Source organism: Camelina sativa, chromosome 10 (assembly GCF_030686135.1).
Source record: "Camelina sativa cultivar CO46 ecotype springtype chromosome 10, ASM3068613v1".
Lineage (NCBI taxonomy): Eukaryota > Viridiplantae > Streptophyta > Magnoliopsida > Brassicales > Brassicaceae > Camelina > Camelina sativa.
Window position 1 is genome coordinate 11,619,639 of NC_141889.1, and position 21,303 is coordinate 11,640,941.

Consider the following 21,303-nt stretch of genomic DNA (forward strand, 5'->3'; position numbering starts at 1 on the left):
TTTGAGTTTCAATAAGCTTTACTTACATGTGAAGCAATGAGGGAGCTATTATATTGTAGGGGAATATTGTTTCCTTTGGGTTGGTTCCTTGTCAATAAATCTAAAGCTAAAAAGCAAAAAACAAAAAAAAATAGTTCAGAGAGGATCCAAATCTGTTCAACAGACACGAGATAGGAGATTAAGTTCAGTAGTTCACGTGTCTCTTTCAATTTCTTTTTTGAACATTTGTGATTTGTGAGTGAAACGTTATGAACTATCTTTTTTTTTTTTTTGATAATTGATATTTGGTTGAAATACTTGTCAGCTAAAAAAAATAAAAAGATAGTACAAATGTTGGTTTTGTCCAACACAGAGTGGAATAAATTGCATGCTGTTAATGTTTACAAAATTGAGTGGATTAGAGTCAAGGCACGAACATAGATCGAGAGTACGATGGGAGGAGACGGTGATGATGATGAATCCGGAAGTGTATCAAATCGATCTAACATTTTTTAAGTGTTTGTTCATGGGGCTCGGAGCTTGGTGTAATGGTGTTGGTCCCCATAATACTATACCAAACCCTGTTGATGGTTACTAAATTTAATACTGTAAATTGTATTCTTGCTTTCATATATATTATTAACTGAGAAATGAATAGTATATCATTCTATTTCATAAGATTTTACTAGGATGGTGAAAAGGAATGTATACCAAATAAGTAATTAAGAATTATTTAAATCTTGAAAATAATTTACTCCCTGTGTATCACACAATAGATGATGTTTTTGGATTTTTACATAAAATAAGAAAAACATTTAATGTTTAGTAATAAGTATATTATTTATTTATAATAACATATTTTATAATTATTAACCAATAGTATTTCATCAAATTTTTAAATTTTCATTTAATGATTTTTGAAATTTACAATTTCTTAACATTAATTGATAAAAGTATACAAAAAATCATTATTTATGATACAAAGAAAAAAATTCTAAAAAATCATCATTTATGATAAAGAGGGAATATCACTGATGTGAAAACATATTAACCTATCATATAAACAATATCATAATAAGCATGACACGTGATATAATATTAGGAGATTCTTACAAATGTCTGATCATTAAGATTTCAGATTTCTTTTTAAATTCATAATTTTTCATGTTTTAATAGCAATAAATTGTCATTATTTTGATTTGATTATGCGTTATAACAAAAAAAAAAGCAATAAAGTTTGCAAATTGAGGAGCTGACCTTTATTGCTTTTAATTTATTGCTTTTAATTTTATTGCTTTTAATTTCTAACTTTATTGCTTTTAATTTTATGCTTGGTCATCACGTTTACTTGACGTTTTTCATAAATAAAAATAAAAAAACGTAAGAATTCCCAAAACCAAATTGAGACTCTGGCCAATACGACAGCTATACATAAAATCACTTGTTTCCTTTTTTTTTGCCAGAACTATATAGATTAGGGTTTGGTTCTCGATCAATCGAAATCACAGATCTATCCTGGTGTAAGAATCGAAGAATGGAGAGCAGCAATGATCTGGAGAAGAAGACCCATGAATCCGCGGAAGATCAGGTACGAACATCATCATCATCAGATGAGAATCTCTATAAAAACAGGGAAGGAGAAGAAGAAGAAGAAGAAGAAGGGTTTATGTCGGTGGAGAAGATCTCTCGCCTTCCTGTTTCTATAAAATTCAATATACCCAAAAAAATCTCTACAAGGAAGAGAAGAAAATCTGAAGAAGATGATGATGATGATCCTAATGGCGAGGAGAAGAAAGCGAAACTGAGTTCTGGGGACAAGGTTTTGAGTAGCTATATGATTGAGATCTTGAGGAATGCCTCGAGACGAGGGTATCTCAAGGATCGAGAGAAGAAGATGGTTGAGGAGTTGAGGGATGAGATCGAAGACGAGATTATGTTGAATCATGGTGTGAAGCTTACTGAGAGAGAAGTAATTGAGTTTAGGTTTAAGAAAGAATTGTATGAGTTGTTGAAGAAAACAGAGGATGATGATGATGTTGAAAGGTATAGGATTCCAGATGCTTATGATCAAGAAGGGTGTGTTGATCAGAAGAAGAGATTTTCTGTGGCGGAGCAGCGTTATAGTGAGAGGAAGAGTGGGAGAGTTGTTACGGAGCAAGAAGCTTGGGAGGATCATCAGGCTCAGAAGGCGAGAGTGAGATTTGGTGCAAAGGATAAGCAGCAAGTTGTTGATGGGTATGAGTTTGTGTTTGACGAGTTAACATGTTTGGTTGAGGAATCTTCTAGTGAGGTGGAAACTGGGAGACACAGAGGTTGTCACTCGAAAACTGTTGCGGAGAAGGCTCGGGAAGAGAGGGAGTTTCTTCCGATTCATGGGTACCGTGATGAACTGCTGAAACTCATTGCCAAAAACCAGGTTCTTGTGATTGTTGGGGAAACAGGATCGGGCAAGACTACGCAGATACCGCAGTATCTTCAAGAAGCTGGTTACACAAAGCGTGGAAAGATCGGTTGTACTCAGCCTAGGAGAGTTGCTGCTATGAGCGTTGCTTCCCGAGTGGCTCAAGAGGTTGGTGTTAAACTAGGACATGAGGTTGGCTATTCCATTAGATTCGAGGACTGTACTTCAGATAAAACTGTTATCAAGTACATGACTGATGGGATGCTGTTGCGAGAGCTGCTCACAGAACCGAAACTTGATAGCTATAGTGTCATCATAATTGATGAGGCGCATGAAAGAACGCTGTCCACTGATATTTTGTTTGCGTTAGTTAAGGATGTAGCAAAGGTTAGGCCTGATCTTAGGTTAATCATCTCAAGTGCAACGCTTGAAGCTAAAAAGTTCTCTGAATACTTTGATTCGGCTAGGATTTACCTAATCCCAGGAAGAAGATATCCAGTTGAAAAGCTGTACAGAAGATGGCCTGATGCTGACTACTTGGAGACAGTAATACGTACTGTGTTTCAGATCCATCAGACTGAGCCGATTGGAGACGTTTTAGTTTTCCTCACCGGTCAAGAAGAGATTGAAAGAGCAGAAACAAATTTGAAGCGAAGGATGATGGATTTGGGTACAAAGAGCTCTGAGATCATTATCTGTCCTATCTACTCAAATCTCCCGACCGAACTGCAGGCAAAAGTGTTTGAACCAGCTCCTAAAGGGTCGCGGAAAGTTGTCCTGGCAACGAATATTGCAGAAACATCGTTAACCATTGAAGGGATTAGGTACGTCATTGATCCGGGATATTGTAAGATCAACTCATACAACCCGAGAACTGGAATGGAGTCACTTCTTGTAAGACCTATTTCCAAGGCCTCTGCAGAGCAACGAGCTGGTCGGTCCGGAAGAACTGGTCCTGGGAAATGTTTCCGGTTGTACGACGTCAAGAATTTGGAGCCCACCACAATACCAGAAATCCAAAGGGCTAACCTTGCAAGTGTTGTGCTTACTTTGAAGAGTCTTGGTATTCATGATGTGTTCAATTTTGATTTCATGGATCCTCCACCAGAGACCGCTCTTTTGAAGGCTTTCGAGTTGCTCTATGCTCTGGGTGCTTTGAATGGAAAGGGTGAGATTACTAAGGTAGGAGAAAGAATGGTGGAGTTTCCAGTTGATCCGATGCTATCAAAGATGATCGTTGGTTCGGAAAAGTACAAGTGCTCGAAAGAGATAATCACGATAGCCGCCATGTTGTCTGTAGGGAACTCAGTCTTTTATCGACCAAAGAACCAGCACCTTCTCGCCGACAATGCTCGGATGAACTTCTATGTAGATACAGAGAATGTTGGCGACCACATTGCTTTGTTAAGGGTTTACAATTCCTGGAAGGAAACAAACTACTCGACTCAATGGTGCTACGAGAACTTCATTCAGAGCAAGAGTATGAAAAGAGCTAGAGATATACGTGACCAGCTACTTGGACTTCTAAACAAGATTGGAGTAGAACTTACTTCCAACCCGAATGATTTTGACGCAATAAAGAAAGCCATCTTGGCCGGATTCTTCCCACATTCTGCAAAGTTACAAAAGAATGGATCGTACAGAAGAGTGAAAGAACCTCAGACAGTTTATGTACATCCTAACTCGGGCTTATTTGGGGCATCACCTAGTAAGTGGTTGGTGTATCATGAACTAGTACTTACTACCAAGGAATATATGAGGCATACAACCGAGATGAAACCCGAGTGGCTAATTGAAATAGCTCCTCATTACTACAAGCTTAAAGACATCGAAGACAGTCGGCCAAAGAAATCACAGAGAAGCAGCGAAAGAGCCTCGACGTCGAAGGTTGATACTAACAAGAAAACCCGGACATGGAAGGTTGATACTAGCAAGAAAACCCGGACATCGAAGGTTGATACTAGCAAGAAAACCCGGACATCGAAGGTTGATACTAGCAAGAAAGCAAAGAGGTAACAACCAAACTTAGTCATTTCTCTTTACTGTTTCTGAACGAAGTTGAAACAATTGTGATACTAGTACTTTTTCAATCATTCTCTCTGAAAGATACTTTTAGTCGACATCAGTTTTTTTTTTATCATTTACTAACTACTGTTCCTTTCCATCTTATAAACGCATGATTCTGAGTTATTTCGAGTATTTACTGGCGACTATAGACAACTGATAAAGAAAAGGGAAAATCAAGAATTCAACAGTGACAGAGAAACTCACGGGGGAAGATGTCAGGATTTTCACGGGTGCCGTGGGGAAACACCTGGACATTCTTCTGGTGAGATTCATTAGGCCTTATTATAATCTTCTTCATCATTATTTCCAGAAAAAAATGTTTACAACTGACTAAGATAAAAGCAGCTGAAGATGAAAAAAACATTACACATACTTACAGATATGTACATGTGCTTTAAAACAATACATATCATTGGCTTGTAATGAAAATAACCCCAACGCTTAAAAACAAGACATGACTTATGTGGTATTGGCAATGTTTGTAGTTTCAAGAGAAGTGTTGGTAACCTCAACAGCAGTTACTCGATGAAGAAGATTCCGGATGCTATCCACCCATGTCTGCTTATCAGCCTTGCTCTTGCACTTGAACTTTGTTAGACCTTTCCCAGTACTGATTCCGAAATAGAGCTCTTCTTCTTCTGCGTTTTCCGTTTCTTTTCCATTTTGCAGGCCCGAGACTATCTCGCATACATCATTTACAATGCCTGTAGTGATGTAACCATTGGATTAGCTAAAGCATTGGACAAAGTCCCAAGACTACTCGCCTTATACAAATGAACACCACAACCATTGAAAGAAAGAAGGATATCTGAAGGTGATACTATTAGCTAACCTTGGCTTTTCGTGGAGAACGCTCCTCTAACGTGTTTGCTTTTGATTTCTACAACAACCTGCAAGAAAAAACGAGTGAAATGTCAACTCTATAATTAGACAACCATAAAACTTCGTTTGCTTTGATTGAGTTTTCGCTTTTTAACCTGAGATCTCTTGTTGATGTACACTTTTATATGCTTCCACCGCAAAGCTCCTGAAAAGGTCCATAAGTGTCAGCTCTTTGTTGTTCACATTACAAAGGTCAAATAAAAACTTTCTTGAAATATATAATATCATCATCATTCACAGGAATTAGCAAAGAAGAAGCTCTCTTGCTGAAAAATATTACCGTTTCGTGTGCACTGCATTAGCTCTCCATCACAATCTAGTTTTGATTCTTCAATCCCCTCTGCAGATACATGTTCATCAGTCGTGCTAGCGCAATCGAGCTCAGAGGAACAATCATGAGTTTCTGGTAAAGCTCTTTCACAAGGGCTTATAGCTGCATTGTTCTTAGCTTCCTTTGGTAGTCTTGCCCTTAGAGCTGCTTCTCCTCTCAATGCTACAATATCAAAAATGCGATAAACATAAATCTTCTCATGAAACCAAATCAAATCTATTGTCCACTGTAGCATTCAAGAGAAAGATCTGATCAAGGTCAAGGATGAACTTACCAGTTGCAGCTGCAGCAGTTAGAGTCAGCAAATCGCCAGGTCCGCGAACATCTACGGCGGATCGGACAGCAGAGACGACGCGATCGTGACCGGCACCGGAGAGTTCCGCCAATTCGAGGCAGTGAGAAGCCAACAGCTCCGAAGCCGAGGCCAGCGCTGAACTCATCATCTTTGATTCCGTGAAGCCGTCATGGTTGCACGAAGCGGTCACGGCGGCGATGGCCGTCGCCAGAGACGCAATCGACACGGCGGAATGAAGATGCGCATTCTCCACACGAGCTTTATCTCTCTTCCTTACGGCGGAGCCCTTCCCGCCGACACTTTCTCGGTGGTGGAACCATTTACCGATCGTTCCCGTTCTCCGCGCGTTTACCACACTCGCTACCTTTCCCGTCTGTCGAAGAAAACAATTTAAAATATTGTGGGCTTTTTAAAATATATTGGTCTTATATAATATTGGGCCTATTAACATATTATTGGCCCATAAATTAAAACACCTTATTGTTGCATATGAATCATATGATATGATCGTAACCATTACTAATCATATCAACCATACAAATGAAAATGTATATTGAAGATGGAAAAGTAAGAGACGGCTTACTTGTAGCGGCGGAGGCGGTGGTGGTGGTGCCGGAGCCGGCGAAGGGAAGGCGGCGTCCAACTTAGAAATATTAGGGTTTTGTTTGATATGTTTATTAGATTTCTTAGAGGACAAAGCTAGAGAGATCTCAGACGTAGACATGCTCCATGATCTGCATAGAAACTCCATAGGCTCTCTCGGAGTTTTAGGCTGATGAGGGATCGGAGGATACGTCATCACCGGAGAAGACGAACACTCCGACGTCTCGTTTCCCGGCAGCGACGACAACGTCATGCTCTCGTCGTCATCGCCTTCTAACTCTTCTATTTCTTCTTCCTCAGCTACTTCTTGTAGTCCGTATGCTATGAAGTTTAACGTACGGTCATGCTCCATTAAAAAGATCAGATCTATATTTTGTGACAAGAATCAAATACTCGATCACTTGAGCGTACTGTATAAAATCTCTTTTACTATATGTGTATATGTGCAGGATATCTTATAAAATATATGTATGCACACACTGACACACACACCATGCATGGTTGTGATTTTTATATATAGAAGAAAGAGATGGCTAAGACTATAAAGAGTCAAAGTGAACATCTTTGACAAGGCACGTTTTAATGCAACACGTGGTTCTTGTCTCGATATCATTTTGATGGACTATTTTTTTCTTAGTAATTACAAGATCGCGGGCCATATTTCAAATTAATCTTGAAGGTGTGACATAACTAAGTACGTATTTTCTCATTAAAAACTATTTAGAGTGGCCTATTGTTATTGAAACCAACACTAGAATGACTCGAATTATTCTGGTCCCTTACATTGTGATTTGTGAGCCTTTCACCAATCACCATGAGTTGGTTATAAGAAACAAAAGAAAATTCTAAATCGTATTTATATATCAAATCACTAATTATGAAATGTATTGATTTGCGAAGAAGCCCGTTTTAGGGAAACACATATAATACGAGGGTTACAAAAAGATTATATCATAAATTGAATTCAATCACATCGATAAGACTTGCACATGGAAGCATATATATTGGATACTATTGTATACAACGAATTGATTGATATCAAATAGTGACAATAATGTAGTTGACGTAGATTAACTTTATGGACACAAATCATCTTATCAAAAGAGTACTTATGATGAAAAGTTACTTTAGAATAATCATATCACCAATCTTTCAAACTTACATTAACTTCTAGGTTGAAAACTTTCATATACAGTTGACAGAATCAATTAGTACGATAACTCATTAATCATCATCGATTGTAACCACCCTTCACACATCCATTGTTTTACTTTGTTAATTCAGCAGAACAGTAACTTTAAAGACTTTCGTATTGTGGTCATGATTTTGTTGGTTGATCCTTAATGATTATGGCTTCATATAATTCAGAAAACGAGTGGAAGCCTGTTGTTCATATCTCTCATCAAATTACGTTTATTTTTGGGAATGGTTCACATCCGTGTAGTATTTGTTTTTGACTTGTATTAGAACATAGCTGTGATCAAATCAATTGGTGCATATCCGTTTTCTTATACGTTACGTACCATTTTTTTTTTGTGGTCATGTTTGTTTCTTAAAGTTAATTATTTAATTTTGGCAATAGTTATTACTTCATATAGTAACTTTCTATATATTTCATCTTTAGCTAGTCCAATTCCAAACGAGTTTTATGTTTTTGTTTTTGTTAAAGCAAATTCCAAACGAGTTAAGTCATTGTCACTTCGGGATTGGAAGATAATAACCTGCATATATATTCTTTTTATTTAATGAAAGCTAACCAAACTTCAATAATGCTATGAGATACTGTTGTCTGGTCCTATCACAGTTTCTATTTTCTTAGTCAACTTATTTAAATAGTCAATAAGCTAAGTGATTAATTAACGTTACAATAATAGATCTAGTTTGTGAAAACGGTATTTGTTCTTACAAAAGTTTGAGATAGTTTTTACTCGTAGAATCAAAATTACGTATGAAAAGATACATACAGTCCCAACGTTTTGGCATGATCAATTACTAAAATAACTTTTCATATAATCATTTTAAATTATTTTGTAAAGAATAGAAAATTTTAGTTTTGGTTGGGTTTTATTGTCCTTGAGGAAAGTAACAAAGAAATGGAAAAAAAAGACAAAAAAAAAAAGGTGTTATTAGAGGATCAAAATCTTGCATGAATTAGGGGGAATTAATTGTTTAGTTTGGTGCAATGTCATTTTCACTTTCACATTATGGCGGTGCGGACGAAACCTTATTGATTGGAAGTTTGAATTAAATTTGCAAAGTCCCACCACACTCTACATACCAAATTATAACTATTTTTTATCTTTCAGCTTTTTAGGATGAGAGAATACGAATGATTTTGGAGTTGACGAAGCTCTGACGAAAGGATTTTTTTCATAAGTCCATCATTGAATAATCAACAAGCTCAAAATTCTACTATAATAAGAAAACAGCTGGAAGATTCACGGTAAAGACTGATCTCATTCTCATGCATGAAAACTAATTGAGAAATATTCTCTGAAATTTACCGTAATGTCTATAACATATATGATTATTGCTTGAGTAGATCAAGTTTTGGTTCAAGTTTAGTTAGTGTATATCTAAATAAACTAGAGATGTTTTTGTTTTTTTTTTTTGCATTGTTAAGTTTACTACAGCGGGATGATATGTTAATCATAATCTAGTAGATAAATTTCGGAAATATTGTACGAGTTGAGTCAAAACGTACGGTATTAAGTAATTAACCTAGAGTTTAATTCAAGATATTCGTGTTGAAAATGTTTAAAATGCCACTAAATTCAGAATATGTTTGGGTTATCAGTACGTACAATATATGTTTTTGCTTAATTACAATTTTTAAAAATCAGATACATTTTGGACTTTAAAGATTTGTAAGGAAAGTTATGTTTTAATTTAATATTGGTTCTTAAGATGTGAAAATAAAACTTATTTTTCTAAATTGTATAATAAGTATATATGTTTGGATTGAAATGGAATAATGAATTGGGTGTACGTGAGCTGTAGTGTCAAGTGTACTCAGAGCTTCAACGACATCCTCCACCTGATTTCAATGTGTTTATTATGTTATGTGTCTTTTCTTTCTTCTTCTTCTTCTTCTTCTATCTATATCTCTCACGCGTTTTTAATCATCACCTGCCACACCGACGCTTTCTATTATTAGTATGTAATTTATATCTATCTATATCTTCCCCCAACTAAGTTTTTTCATTTTTGTTTTATCTCCACCAAAAATATTAAATATTATGATGTTTGCATAATACATTAACAACAACAAAAAAATTGTGTTTGCAATTATATATGCATTAACACATAAGTTTTTTTGTTTTGTTTATCTAGGACGTACGGTTAATATGCGACGTGACTCATATAGCCCCATATAGTTCTAATCTACAAAAAGGTAGTAGAGGCCGGCGACACTATTGGTCCATCTTCCTGGAAAATTCGGACGGACATCAACTTGAACACCGAGATTTCTTATCAACTCAAAATGTTCTTACAGTCCATAGTATGTCCACATGGGGCTGACATGACACTAAATGCATTATAGTGCCTCGAGTATGTCAAGCATGCTCACCTTACGTGGGTAAAAATACATCTCATGTGCTATCTAGTTATGCCAAGGCTATCACGTCGCATCATGTTTAAAACACACTGCAATCAATCGCCTAGGATTTACGGCTATACAGCGACTTGACTCAGGCACTCAGCTATACTTGACATACAATCTCGTGACTGGGGCCTTGTTGTTATAATGTATTTTTCCTATAAATTTCTCCTCACTGTTTCCAGTGACAATGACAATGGCTCTACTACTAAATACAACAAAAAAAAATAACCGAATAATCAAGAGTGATAGCATAGCACACACACGTAAAGGTACTCCGACTTTATAATGGATATATTGCCTATATTTTGTTCATCTTTTACCAAAGTCTTTGACATCTAGTCCGTCTAACTATGTTCCATACAGTTGTTAGTGTAGGTAAAGTGGGTGTAGCAATCTATAATAATGTTTAAATGCCTTTTTAGACATGAAGGACTGATGAAAAATGTAAAATTTCACTACATTGAAGATTTTAATTAAAGGAAAAAAAAAAAAAAGAGACCAAAACTTGATATAATGAAAACAAAAACACAGAATGTGATGTAATGTGAAGAAGTTGAGGAGAAAAAAGGAACAAAATCCTTTTGGCTCATCTCAGCTGCCTAACTTTAATCCTATTTGCCATCTTAAACACACAAAATTTAGCTTTAATGAAAACTCTATTTATTATATTATATATGTTAATCAAAGCTCGTCTTTGGCAGCTTCATCGGAAGAAGAATTGGAGTCTGAGGCTTTTGATTGCTCCTCCTCCTTCGTTGTTGTGTTCTCCTTCTTGGTTGCTTTTTCTATCTTTGGCTTTGGCTTTGGGATCTTATTCACTTTTGTCACCTATCATTCATATTATATCCAAATGTCAAACCCTTTTCGCTCAAACAACTGACCTTGTACTCTTTTTTTACCAATCTCTTTTCTTACCTTGTCTTGCAGAGTAAATACTTTGGCGTACACTTCCGTGGACGTGAATACCGGTTTGCTCCACAAAGCAGTCCTGTGACAAGTTTGATGTTACTCTCTCTCTATGTGTAAATTGTAATTTAAAGACCGTCAAAGAAGAAAGGGAAGCAAAACTCACTTTTCCTGCTCAGCCACATTCTTATCCAGCCAGCTTTTTACTTTCTCTGCTTCCTTTGAGACCTGAATCGAAAAACGCAATTTAGCATTGAGCTCACCAAAATTTGTAGAGCGAGCTTTGTGTGTTTTTTCACAAATAAGAAGAGCAAAAACACACCTCGTTGATTTTTTCTTTTGGAAGCCATGTTTTGTTCTTCTCCCACTCTTTTGTAGTCTGCAGTGTGATTGAAACTCAGCGGTTTGTTTATTTATAATGAGAAAACTACAATAATCATGTTATGTCAAAGTACCTCTTTCAGTTCGTTTTCATATTTCCTAGCGTATTCAACTGCTACAGGTCGTGCTGTAAGCTCCTCTGATCTGTACAAATATATATCAAATGGTTTGTAAGAACATTTTCAGGAAGCTACTGTTCAATAAAACAAGCAGGGAACAAACCTGAAAGATATGGGATTGCCAATGGCTTTTAGTGAGTCAAGCCGCTCCAGAAACTCTGTCGCATTAGCATCCTCGCCGTCCATGTAAAGCCAATCTTGCACCTAAAACACACACGACCGTCCTTAGAATCAAACATCACACTCACCATTGGAACCAAAGATTAGATCAATATAAAATTGATACATACCTCATCAAGCTTCTCAACAAACGCCTTCCGCTCTTCTTGGGTGGATATCTTTTCAAACTCGGGTGTTTCTAGCTGTACAAGGACCAGAATAGAACCAAAGCTTTACATTTTCAGAAGAATATTAACTAACAACAATGTATAACTATAGCAACAAAAGAACCATGAAGGAAGTAGCCGAGATTGTGATCTATATAAAAGCACACACCTTCTCTTTAGTAGCATATATATAAGATTCAAGGTTGTTTTTCAACTCAGCCGTTCTTCTTCTTTCCCTATCTTTCTTGTCCAAGGCTTCTAATTTTATCTTAGCTTCGGCAAGAGACTCTGTCGTAAAAGGTGCTCCAGGTCCAACAGTTTTCTCTACTACCTACAAGTCATATCCAAACAAAATTGGTTAGTGGTACTGACATTAATCAAAAAAATCTTGGAAACAGTAAAGCCAGAATACCACCTTCAGAGGAATCCTGAATGTCCGCTTTTTCAGCTTTTTTTCTGTGCCCAGGTTAACTTCTGTTGTTGTATTTGAAGCAGTGCTGTTTCCAGCATCAGTTTGTAGGTCCTCTTTATTTTCTTCTGAATTCTCATCAGTGGCATTGCCTGTTGCTGTGGTTGTGTTACTATCAATGGTCACGTTCTTCTTAGGAACTTCTACCCATTCTGTGATTTCAATTACAGCATCTCCTCGATCTAGACTTAGAATCCCACTTCTACTTAGAGAGAAATGCAAATTTGCCTTGATAGGTGCAGATAGATTCCGAGAAGAATATCTGTCCACATCAATGAACTTACATTTATCAGCTTATATTGAGTAAAACATACTTCTCTCCAAACGGAAAGAATAACAGAACAATAAGAGAACAAATTAAGCTCTTACTTCTCAGATGTATCTGCCAAACCAGAGACAGAATACTGTGCAAAGACAGGGGAGGTGGTTCCTGGGGGTAGAATATCCTCGGACTCATAAGAAAGTGACACATCAAAATCTTTGTCAAGGACAAAGGATCTGAACATCTGTCAGAGAATCAGGTACACAAAATTATTACAAGACAGAAACATTTTCTAAGCTCAAATAGGTTCTGAATGTGATGCAGTACCTTGCTGGGTAGCTTTTTCATCCGTGGTACGAGTTGCTGCTTTGTGCTCTCATCTTTCTTAACATTAGGGCCTTCCAACTCAACTAGGAACCCATAGGGGGAACCATCAACTATACCTAGCCTACGTTGCAATTTAATTCCATCGCTCAAGTTAGCAGCATGTAGTGCTGCACCGAGGACAATAGCTTCATCAGCATCCAGATGTTTGTCTAACTGTTGTTTCCCAATAAATTCCTGGATTGTGCTCTGTAATTACAAATTAAAAATTAGATCTTAACTTCATTTGGAAAAAAAATGAAGCGAAATCCAATGATTAGCTTTGAGAGCATGAAAAACTACCTGTAGCTTGGGAACTCTAGTAGCTCCTCCTATCAGCTCCACTGCAGATATATCATCCATCTTCAAACCTGAATGCTTGAGCACATCTTTTAAAGGTGTAAGAGATCTCTCCCACAGATCTTTACATAGTTCCTCAAACTTCTCACGGGAAATTGTGCTCCTGAATAAACATAAGTACATTAGAATATCCCCCGCACATCAAAAGAATTATACCAATCATGATGCAAATTTGAGCATGTGAATCCATTATAACATTTTTGCAGCCAAAGTTTGGTGAGCTGGGAAAATAGTGAATCCTTGATAGATTGTAGTTATACCTGAAGTCACGATCATCATGAAGAGATTCAACAGATATTGGAGCCGCAGTGTTTGCACTCAAGATTTCCTTTGTACGCTTAACTTGCTTTTTCAATTTAGCCATTGCTTTGGGGAACTTCCTCACATCAACGCCATTACCGAGCTGTTTATTAAACTCATCTGCAAAGTGCTCTACCAAACGCATCTCCATACTCTGTCCTCCTAGTCCCGAGTCCCATCTAACATCCTTGACCTACATAAACATTAATAAATTATGACCCATAATGAAAACCACTCCAACTGAGAGCAGCCAAAAGAATAAGAATGAGTAGGCTGAGCTTTAAGTCACACATGTTTCCAAGAAGCAAAAAATAAAGAACCCACAAAATACAATATATCTGGAAGGAAAAAAAAAGCCTACTAATTTAAAAGAAGAGCATTATTAACCTGAAATTGGTTGACAGAAACAGTCTTGCCATATTCCTTCTCACTGTAAGCAGAGTAATAGACAAGGGCTGCGTAAGTACTACTTGAACCCATGTCATAAAATATGACATGTCTCGACCCATTAGAGAAATCCTTATCAATCCCATACTGCAAAGCAGCACCTGAATGCTCATTAACCAAGGAGAGGACATTAACTCCAGCCAACTGAGAAGCCTGGATCAAACCACGTCTCTCAGCCTGACCAAAGTAAGGTGGAACTGAAACAACCATATCCTTAACTGGGATCTTAGCATGGAACTCAGCTAGATTTGAGGCATAACCCAAGATCATAGCCAACAACTCCTCAACTGAGTAAACAGTCGAACCGTCATCGATCTTAATACCAACTGCACCTCTAGAATCTTCAACAATATCAAACGGCAAGTAGACAGAATCGATGAAATCCTTCACATGTTTGAAAGGCTTTCCCACCATATCCCTCAGCTGTGAATAAACTTTATTCGGATAACGTGCCGTAATACCCGCAGCTTCCTCGCCTAGTAACCTGTCTCCAGATTGAAACGCCACTAGACCTGGGGATTTCCTCTTTGACATTTCGTTAATGGCTACAGAGATTGGACTCTGTCCTCGCTTCAGATTAACTACGGCAACTTTAACCCATTCCGAACCTAAATCTACACTCGAAACAGCGGATTCCGATGGAAATGGGACTAAAGAGATCAATGACAAGAACACCACTAAACAACTAAACATCTTCCCCATATTCCGATCGTTAACTATAAACACCAAGAGAGTAGAGAGACCTGCACTTCCTCTGCAAGATTGAAGAAACAACCGCATTAGAATTCAAAAACCCTAGAAACAGAATAAATCCAACAAAAAAAGCACAATGCGATTAGATTTCAAAACTTCAAATCGATCACGGCCGATGAGACATAAAACACCGATTCATATCACCTCTAAGAAAGCTAAGCACAACAAGAGTCATATTACTAAACAGCACATAGAATCGAAGACGAAAACATCAAGACTAAGCAAATGTTCTCAGCAAAACACACGTAGAAAATTTCCGATACTCGAAGCAATCGAGGCAGGTAAGTGTGAAATCAAACAAAGTTGTAGAAAAGAATTAGCGATTTGTGATAGTGAAAAAGGTATTAGAGAATGACCAGTTTCCGAGCTCCGATCGCATTCTCCGGCGGAAATCGATTTGCAGATTCGTAATTTTTTTTATTTTTTTTTCTTTAATCTTCCGTCAGGTTCTGGAGAAACCTTAAGGAAAGAAAAGAAAACAAATGGAGACAAGAGTGCATATATATAAATTACTGAGAAGAGTAATACTAATACTGAGGTGGAATAAGATTCAGAGATATAACCAATCAAAATATTCCACGTGTGAAAACTGACACGTGTTGCGATGTGAGACGCTTCGTGTGTTGGTGATTACGCTACAAGTCTGGAGTGTGTTTTGGTTAATCCAGGTGAACCTTCTAGCACAACGAGAGACTCTTCTTAAACCTTTCAGGCCCATTTGTCTTTCTTTTTGAAGTTAAAAAATGCGAACTTTGACCAACCTCACCTCTGCTCATACACCTATGAGAATTATTTTGTATTCATAACATGTATGAATATTCTTTTCATGAAAGCATCTTTTTGTAGTAAACTCTGTAATATTCCGGGATATTTTTTTCTTTAAGTAAAGTTGATTGAATAAACTTGAATCGAAATCAATGCACATCTTTTCTGATATTCAAAATGAAATACAAACAAAAATGTTAGGAATCAGAGGGAAACTTGATTTTACATTTCAGGAAATCTAAGGGAATACCATAAGAAAAAAAAAAGAAAAAAAGACCAACGGGTTGAAAGACCAAAAACTAAGATATAAGACAAATACAAGATAAGAGATAGTTTTGGTGGTGGTGTTTCAAAATCAGAAAGAAACAAAGAGAAGAGCTGGGGTTATGTATGCCTATTCGATAGAAGTATCTATGAACACTTTAGAACCAACAAGTAGCTACGTGGGAAGCTCCTATTCCTCTCCTCGATCTACCTGTGTTGATCAATCTCCTTACAACAGCTGTAACAGCAACACAAAGACTTCTATTTAAATCATGTACATCTTTATGGTTGTATGTTATTATCCTCCTACAAAAAAGTTGGAATTTTGACCTTTACCTGGTTACAGTAAAATCTCCAGCGACCTATATTGATGCTGCAGAACCATTTTGCTAGTCTGGGAAAACTTCGTCACGCTCATGGTCAGCTGAAGACAAATGCTCATGTCTAGTGCTGGTGTTGTTGTGGTTCTCTTCTGGTATGTCGTCTTCTTCGTCGTCAGTTGAGGTTTTGTCATAAGAGAAGGGTCTCTGACATATGCAAGATTGTGGGTACTCGTGGAACTCACCACGTCCTGGTTTAAACTCATCTGGATCACCCATGAATCCACGCTGACAAGATTTCACTTTCTTGGCGAAAGTTTGCCACTCCATCTTTTCTCGGTCCATGAACAAAGCACTTAGCTTCTTTGCATTTGGCCTGATGGTCCTCTTGTGACCCATGTACCTCCTGTAAATACATACTCAACAGTGTCATGGTCTCGTGTCTGATGGGTCAAGTGGATTGAAGAACCAGTCAAGCAATTCATGCAAATGCAACCAGAAAGAACATGTGAATGAGGATGCACCGTGTAGCTATGACAAGCCTCAACCAAATCTACTTAATTCTCTGTGGCAGAGCAAGGGCAAGGGCAGGGCATTATATTTATATATCACCTACTTTATTCAAAGTAAGAAAATGATAAGATGCTATCGCCTGTTGTTTCATACTGGAAAACTTATTTTAACAGCAAAGCTCTAATTGGGACAAGTGGAAATTTTCCTAACCTTCGGCCTGCAAGAATCTTGGCCATATTCCCATTATTATTAGTGATAAAGACGTCGCTTTCATCACTAACAATGTAGTCAATGGCAGCAAGGCGTGAAGAATAGGGAAGCAGAGGCTTCAGCTCATCATTGGCAAGCATTTCCTTGGTGTAAAAGTTTGGAAATAGCTCTCTAAGTGGTCTCAGTGTCTTTTCACCACCATATATTTCTCCAGATGCAACATAGATATATGTGTCATTTTGCAAAGCCCAAGAGCACGCAGCATTAAGCCCACTTCATGAGGTGTAAGGGGGCATTTCCCACGCTTTCTTTCCTCCAGAGGGTCCAGATCCTGCGGTATGGTAGTGAGATATTGTAACTCCAAACAAAGTCTCCACAAGAAAAGAAAATTTGGTGTAATGCTCTTATTCTATGATAATAACATAGATGTAACAAGGTTTGTAAATATATTTCTTAATATAAGAAGCCGCAAACACACATATCAAGTTTCAGTTCACTGCACCTGTAGACAAATAACGCATAGAACTTGGATAATTAAGAAAGTTATGTAAAAGAACATAATGAACTCACAGGCAATGTGTCCCATCGTTTTCTTATTTCTGCTAGCTCAGCTCGCTCTTTTTCACCCCCACCAAAGTCACAACCAGAAAAGGCTAGCATGTCAGGCTCAAATCTGCAGTTCATCAAAGTATGGTTACATGCTTATATGACATGATTGAAAGACCATTAAGCAAAAAGCAGAGAATAACAATCTAGTATGCTTGTTAAAGAAACTTAATAAACCTCAAGTGGACAGCAATAAAACGTTTGGCCATCTTTCTCATCCTCTTGACCACTTTCATCCCAACTGACTGTATCCGCTTTGTGAATCTTAAAGCATGATAGTTGACCCTGCAGCGCAACTTTTGCATGTCTTCGTCTAGATCATTTGCTAGTCTGTAGTCAAACTTTGTCAATTGTAAAACCTGCAAGATTTCAACAAACATGATTTAGCTTCAACCATATTAACTGAAACAGAACCATAGAACTTTTGGGGATAGCAAAAAACAAATATAACTGGTGTATAATATGATAAAATTATACAATTTGATTCTTAGGTGACATAGACTTACATGTCTCCTCAAGAGAATTGGCAATACTTGGTCAAGATAATACTCAGGAGTAGACTTTCGAGGCACACGCATGGTATAAGGAGGTTTCTCCATCGAACGCATGACTCTGTCAGGAACTCTCTTTACTATAGTCACATCTTTGGCGAGAGAAGATATGAACCAGTTAACATCAAAAATGTCATTGAAGTCACTGCACAGCGATCAAAGCAACTTTTATTCAGTAAATATTTGTGTTTGATCAGATGATCCATTCCCATAAGAAATTGACATGGCTACTGTTACCTTCATTTACCAAAACTTGCTAAAAGTTACCTGTCATCTTTCCAATAAGAATGGTGATCCAACTCGGGAACAACTAAAGTAGCATTAAGAATCCGTGCAACAACCACTGCATCAGTTATCTGCTCAAAAAGATAACATTATTTTCAATTTCAAAACAAGCTGAGGAGACTTCAATGAAGAAACAACTGCTACATAACTCTATAAAGACGATAAGCAACATTCTATTGCTGATAGCCTAACATATTTATTCTTGAGACATAATATAACTTACTCCTGTTCTTTGCTGGTTAAGGCCTCCACTAGCTGCAATAAGCAAATATCCATTAGACGAGTGCTCCTGGGCAGCAGCTGTAAGATGAAAAAAAAAACAATGTTTAAGAGGACCATTGATACAAGAAGAAGAAATACTGAAGCCTAATCTTTCTTGTACATGAACAGAAACCCAAAATTGTATTGCTTATGCTTTAAACGAAACTAAAAGGGGTAAGTCAAATATGCAATTAGATCTTAATAAAGATACAGACTTTTTACCTAAAGTATTCAAGATCAATATGGAAAAAAGGACAAAACTTTCACTTTCTTATAACTTCTTTTATTCAACAAGGCAAGAACACATGTAAGAAGATCTGACTTACGAGGGAAGTTCCTTCCTCTCTCACTGCATCCATAGAAGAACTTGGAATATTTTGATTTCCATACATCAATTGGTTCTCGACGGCTCATATCCTGAGAAGAATAACAACAATCCAATTTCAAGAAATCAAAAAATTGAGCAGTAAGAAGAGTGACAATCTCAAGTGTTGAAAGTAACAAAAATGAAACACTAGTGTTAGCTTACTAAGCTGTGTTTGCTCAATTGCTGAGAATACCACTCAAGGTGAGAGACAACGTGGCCGGTTAAGAGTGAGATGACACCTAAGGAGAAAAGCATGAAACCACAAACCCATGTCCACATTACGGTTCTCTTGGGATGACTCGAGAAAGATCGCCACTTCCATAACGCAGACTTGTGATGATGTGAGCCACCGTTAAGCTGAGGCGAGTTCGTCAATAGCCTCACGCTCGACCTCCACACTTCAGCTACTACCCCCATAGATTAATTAAATTACTTCTCACTCCCAATTTCATCACTGATTTCACGGAAATGCCATCATCTCCCTCCCCTGAAACCCACGAAGAATCTCGGGGATACCCAAAACGGAATCTGACGCAAAAAAAAAAACTGAAGAAATCGCAAAGGTTAAGGTTCTTGATCGGGAGGTTGAACAGATCCGAGGATAAGGGTTTTCTGGGAAGTTAGCAAAAGTATTTGTAAGGATCTCTCTCTGTATAAAGTTTTTGAGATTTTTCGAAATGGTGAAGAAGACGGACAAGAGAAGAAGAGACAGTACCACGCTTTGCCTTTTTGTCCTAAATTTTTTTCTTTTCTAATTATTCGCCTGAATTAATTGGTTTAACTACACTAAATCACACAACAACCCGAAATTAACCTTAACCGAGCTACAATTAACATATTAAACCGGTTTCTACGCCACTTAACAGTTAAGATTTTGCTTCAAAGCCACACTTCTTTTTATTAATAGTAAGCTTAGGAAAAGAGGAAAAAAAAAGAAGGTGTAATACATTCATGTCTTTTTGGAAACATAACTAAAAAAAATAAACCGAAGAAATCACAGATGTACATGAGAATCTGGAAAAATAAAAATAAAATTCAGTAGTGAATTTAAAGGTAGTTACAGCTGAGTCACGTGATACATTTACAACATCCCACGTGTCCGTCGCAAAACCACCGGCAAGTTACGATCACACACGATAACCAAACCGGAACTAATCGAAATTTATACAGAATATTAAACCGATTTGTTACCAACTACTCTCCACTATAAGAAGCTAGAATGATTGATTGGACCACTTGATCAAACTCCTCCTGATATGTAGCTTAACTAATTTGGTCACGTTATGTTGTGCAATAATTTAATTACGTTTTTCAATTAATTAGCAGGGATATAATTCGTTTGTCAGAATCTTGGTGGCACTCAAAAAAAAGTCAAACGTCTATTTTTTAGCACCACAAATAGTCAATCTTTTTTTAAATACAGTATAATAAACTTTACAATTTAATGAAGAAATTGAGAGCACCATTTTTTATTTATTTTTTTACATTGAGAGCACCATTTTGGATGGGGAAATGTTTTCTACTTTTCTGCCTTCTTTTTGACCATTCTTCGTTTACCCATGATGTCTAACTAAGGTCCTAATTGATAATGTCTATTATTTTTGGTGGTAGAGACTTTGATTTTTAAATTTTGGCTGCAGAGAATTTCGTTATAGATATTTTGGCTATAAAAACTTTAACTATTAAAATATGATTGTTTACTAACAACTTTTAAAACTGTAACTGTTATTTATTATTATTATATATTAGTAATAAATATAATTATGTAAAAAAATAATTCATATATCAATTTAATGACAAAAATAAATTTTAACACAGAAAATTTAAAGTTCAAACTGTTAATTTTATCATTGAAATATATATATTAATAATAAATATAAATTATGTTAGAAATGAACTCATGTAGAAACTTAATGATAAAATAAATATTATTTATGATAAAATAAAATTTTTAAAAGTAAGTTCAAAAATGGTGTTTCCTATAATAATAATAAATTTAAGTTCAAAATATTAGTTTACTAACAAAATAATGTTATACTAGGTAACAATATGCAGATAAAATTAGTGTTATGAGTAAAGTTATTTTTGAGAATTTAAAATTTGTTTGTGTAAAAGCCAAATATATAACCCGTGAGAATATATGTAGATCAAAATACAGTGTATCAACTAAATATATAGTCTGATATTTCTTCAATCTATGCAAGATTTTTTATTTTGTTTAATTTTTTTGTGTAAAAATATATTTCACCCGTGAAATATTATACCAATGGTATTAAATAATATATTTCAATTGCCTATAATAATGATTATTGT

The 21,303-nt window shown here is 36.5% G+C and overlaps 2 protein-coding genes, 1 long non-coding RNA gene and 2 pseudogenes across 7 annotated transcripts; 2 read left to right on the top strand and 3 right to left on the bottom strand.

The window, feature by feature from the left end:
* Nucleotides 1-1,325: 1,325 nt before the first annotated feature.
* On the top strand, nt 1,326-6,430 carry LOC104718695 (putative pre-mRNA-splicing factor ATP-dependent RNA helicase DEAH8 pseudogene; annotated as a pseudogene). Its single transcript, XR_015568594.1, has 4 exons — nt 1,326-4,709; nt 4,933-5,261; nt 5,676-5,735; nt 5,893-6,430. The product of XR_015568594.1 is annotated as a putative pre-mRNA-splicing factor ATP-dependent RNA helicase DEAH8 pseudogene (transcript).
* On the bottom strand, nt 4,727-8,331 carry LOC104718694 (uncharacterized). Of its 2 annotated transcripts, XM_087469373.1 has the most exons (7): nt 8,078-8,331; nt 6,539-7,097; nt 5,935-6,328; nt 5,610-5,822; nt 5,425-5,474; nt 5,280-5,337; nt 4,727-5,151 (listed from the first exon to the last, which is right to left on the bottom strand). In XM_087469373.1, the coding sequence occupies exons 2-7, from the start codon at nt 6,908-6,910 to the stop codon at nt 4,907-4,909; spliced, it is 1,332 nt and encodes a 443-aa protein (XP_087325499.1). In that variant the 5' UTR covers nt 6,911-7,097; nt 8,078-8,331; the 3' UTR covers nt 4,727-4,906. The 2 variants fall into 2 exon arrangements, with proteins under 2 accessions (XP_087325499.1, XP_010434788.2); XM_010436486.3 differs by lacking the exon at nt 8,078-8,331 and having other exon boundaries at nt 6,539-7,305.
* A 483-nt stretch (nt 8,332-8,814) lies between these two features.
* Nucleotides 8,815-10,666, top strand: LOC147936006 (uncharacterized). Its single transcript, XR_015568595.1, has 2 exons — nt 8,815-9,001; nt 9,892-10,666. It is a non-coding gene; the product is annotated as an uncharacterized LOC147936006 (long non-coding RNA).
* On the bottom strand, nt 10,636-15,350 carry LOC104720298 (heat shock 70 kDa protein 17). 2 transcript variants are annotated; one of them, XM_087469375.1, is made up of 15 exons: nt 15,205-15,350; nt 14,036-14,849; nt 13,609-13,841; nt 13,292-13,451; nt 12,953-13,198; nt 12,733-12,869; nt 12,310-12,625; nt 12,064-12,225; nt 11,859-11,930; nt 11,672-11,772; nt 11,524-11,593; nt 11,391-11,447; nt 11,235-11,296; nt 11,078-11,150; nt 10,636-10,990 (listed from the first exon to the last, which is right to left on the bottom strand). In XM_087469375.1, exons 2-15 carry the CDS (start codon nt 14,795-14,797, stop codon nt 10,844-10,846), a joined length of 2,598 nt encoding a protein of 865 aa, XP_087325501.1. In that variant the 5' UTR covers nt 14,798-14,849; nt 15,205-15,350; the 3' UTR covers nt 10,636-10,843. The 2 variants fall into 2 exon arrangements, with proteins under 2 accessions (XP_087325501.1, XP_087325500.1); XM_087469374.1 differs by lacking the exon at nt 15,205-15,350 and having other exon boundaries at nt 14,036-14,864.
* A 401-nt stretch (nt 15,351-15,751) lies between these two features.
* On the bottom strand, nt 15,752-19,922 carry LOC104718696 (O-fucosyltransferase 29-like; annotated as a pseudogene). The gene is made up of 10 exons (XR_015568596.1): nt 19,153-19,922; nt 18,950-19,040; nt 18,586-18,662; nt 18,345-18,433; nt 18,033-18,222; nt 17,704-17,885; nt 17,491-17,593; nt 16,921-17,251; nt 16,214-16,603; nt 15,752-16,115 (listed from the first exon to the last, which is right to left on the bottom strand). The product of XR_015568596.1 is annotated as an O-fucosyltransferase 29-like (transcript).
* Between the last annotated feature and the right edge of the window lie 1,381 nt (nt 19,923-21,303).

Excerpts from the sequence above, each read along its gene's own strand:
- LOC104720298 (XM_087469375.1), bottom strand. The coding sequence starts at position 14,797 with ATGGGGAAGATGTTTAGTTGTTTAGTGGTGTTCTTGTCATTGATCTCT. Across the intron at positions 11,931-12,063 it reads TATATGCTACTAAAGAGAAG|CTAGAAACACCCGAGTTTGA; the intron begins GTGTGTGCTTTT and ends GTCCTTGTACAG. Across the intron at positions 11,773-11,858 it reads TTGTTGAGAAGCTTGATGAG|GTGCAAGATTGGCTTTACAT; the intron begins GTATGTATCAAT and ends TGTGTGTTTTAG.
- LOC104718694 (XM_087469373.1), bottom strand. The coding sequence starts at position 6,910 with ATGGAGCATGACCGTACGTTAAACTTCATAGCATACGGACTACAAGAA. Across the intron at positions 6,329-6,538 it reads CACCGCCTCCGCCGCTACAA|ACGGGAAAGGTAGCGAGTGT; the intron begins GTAAGCCGTCTC and ends TTTCTTCGACAG. Across the intron at positions 5,823-5,934 it reads AACTGCTGCAGCTGCAACTG|CATTGAGAGGAGAAGCAGCT; the intron begins GTAAGTTCATCC and ends TTGATATTGTAG.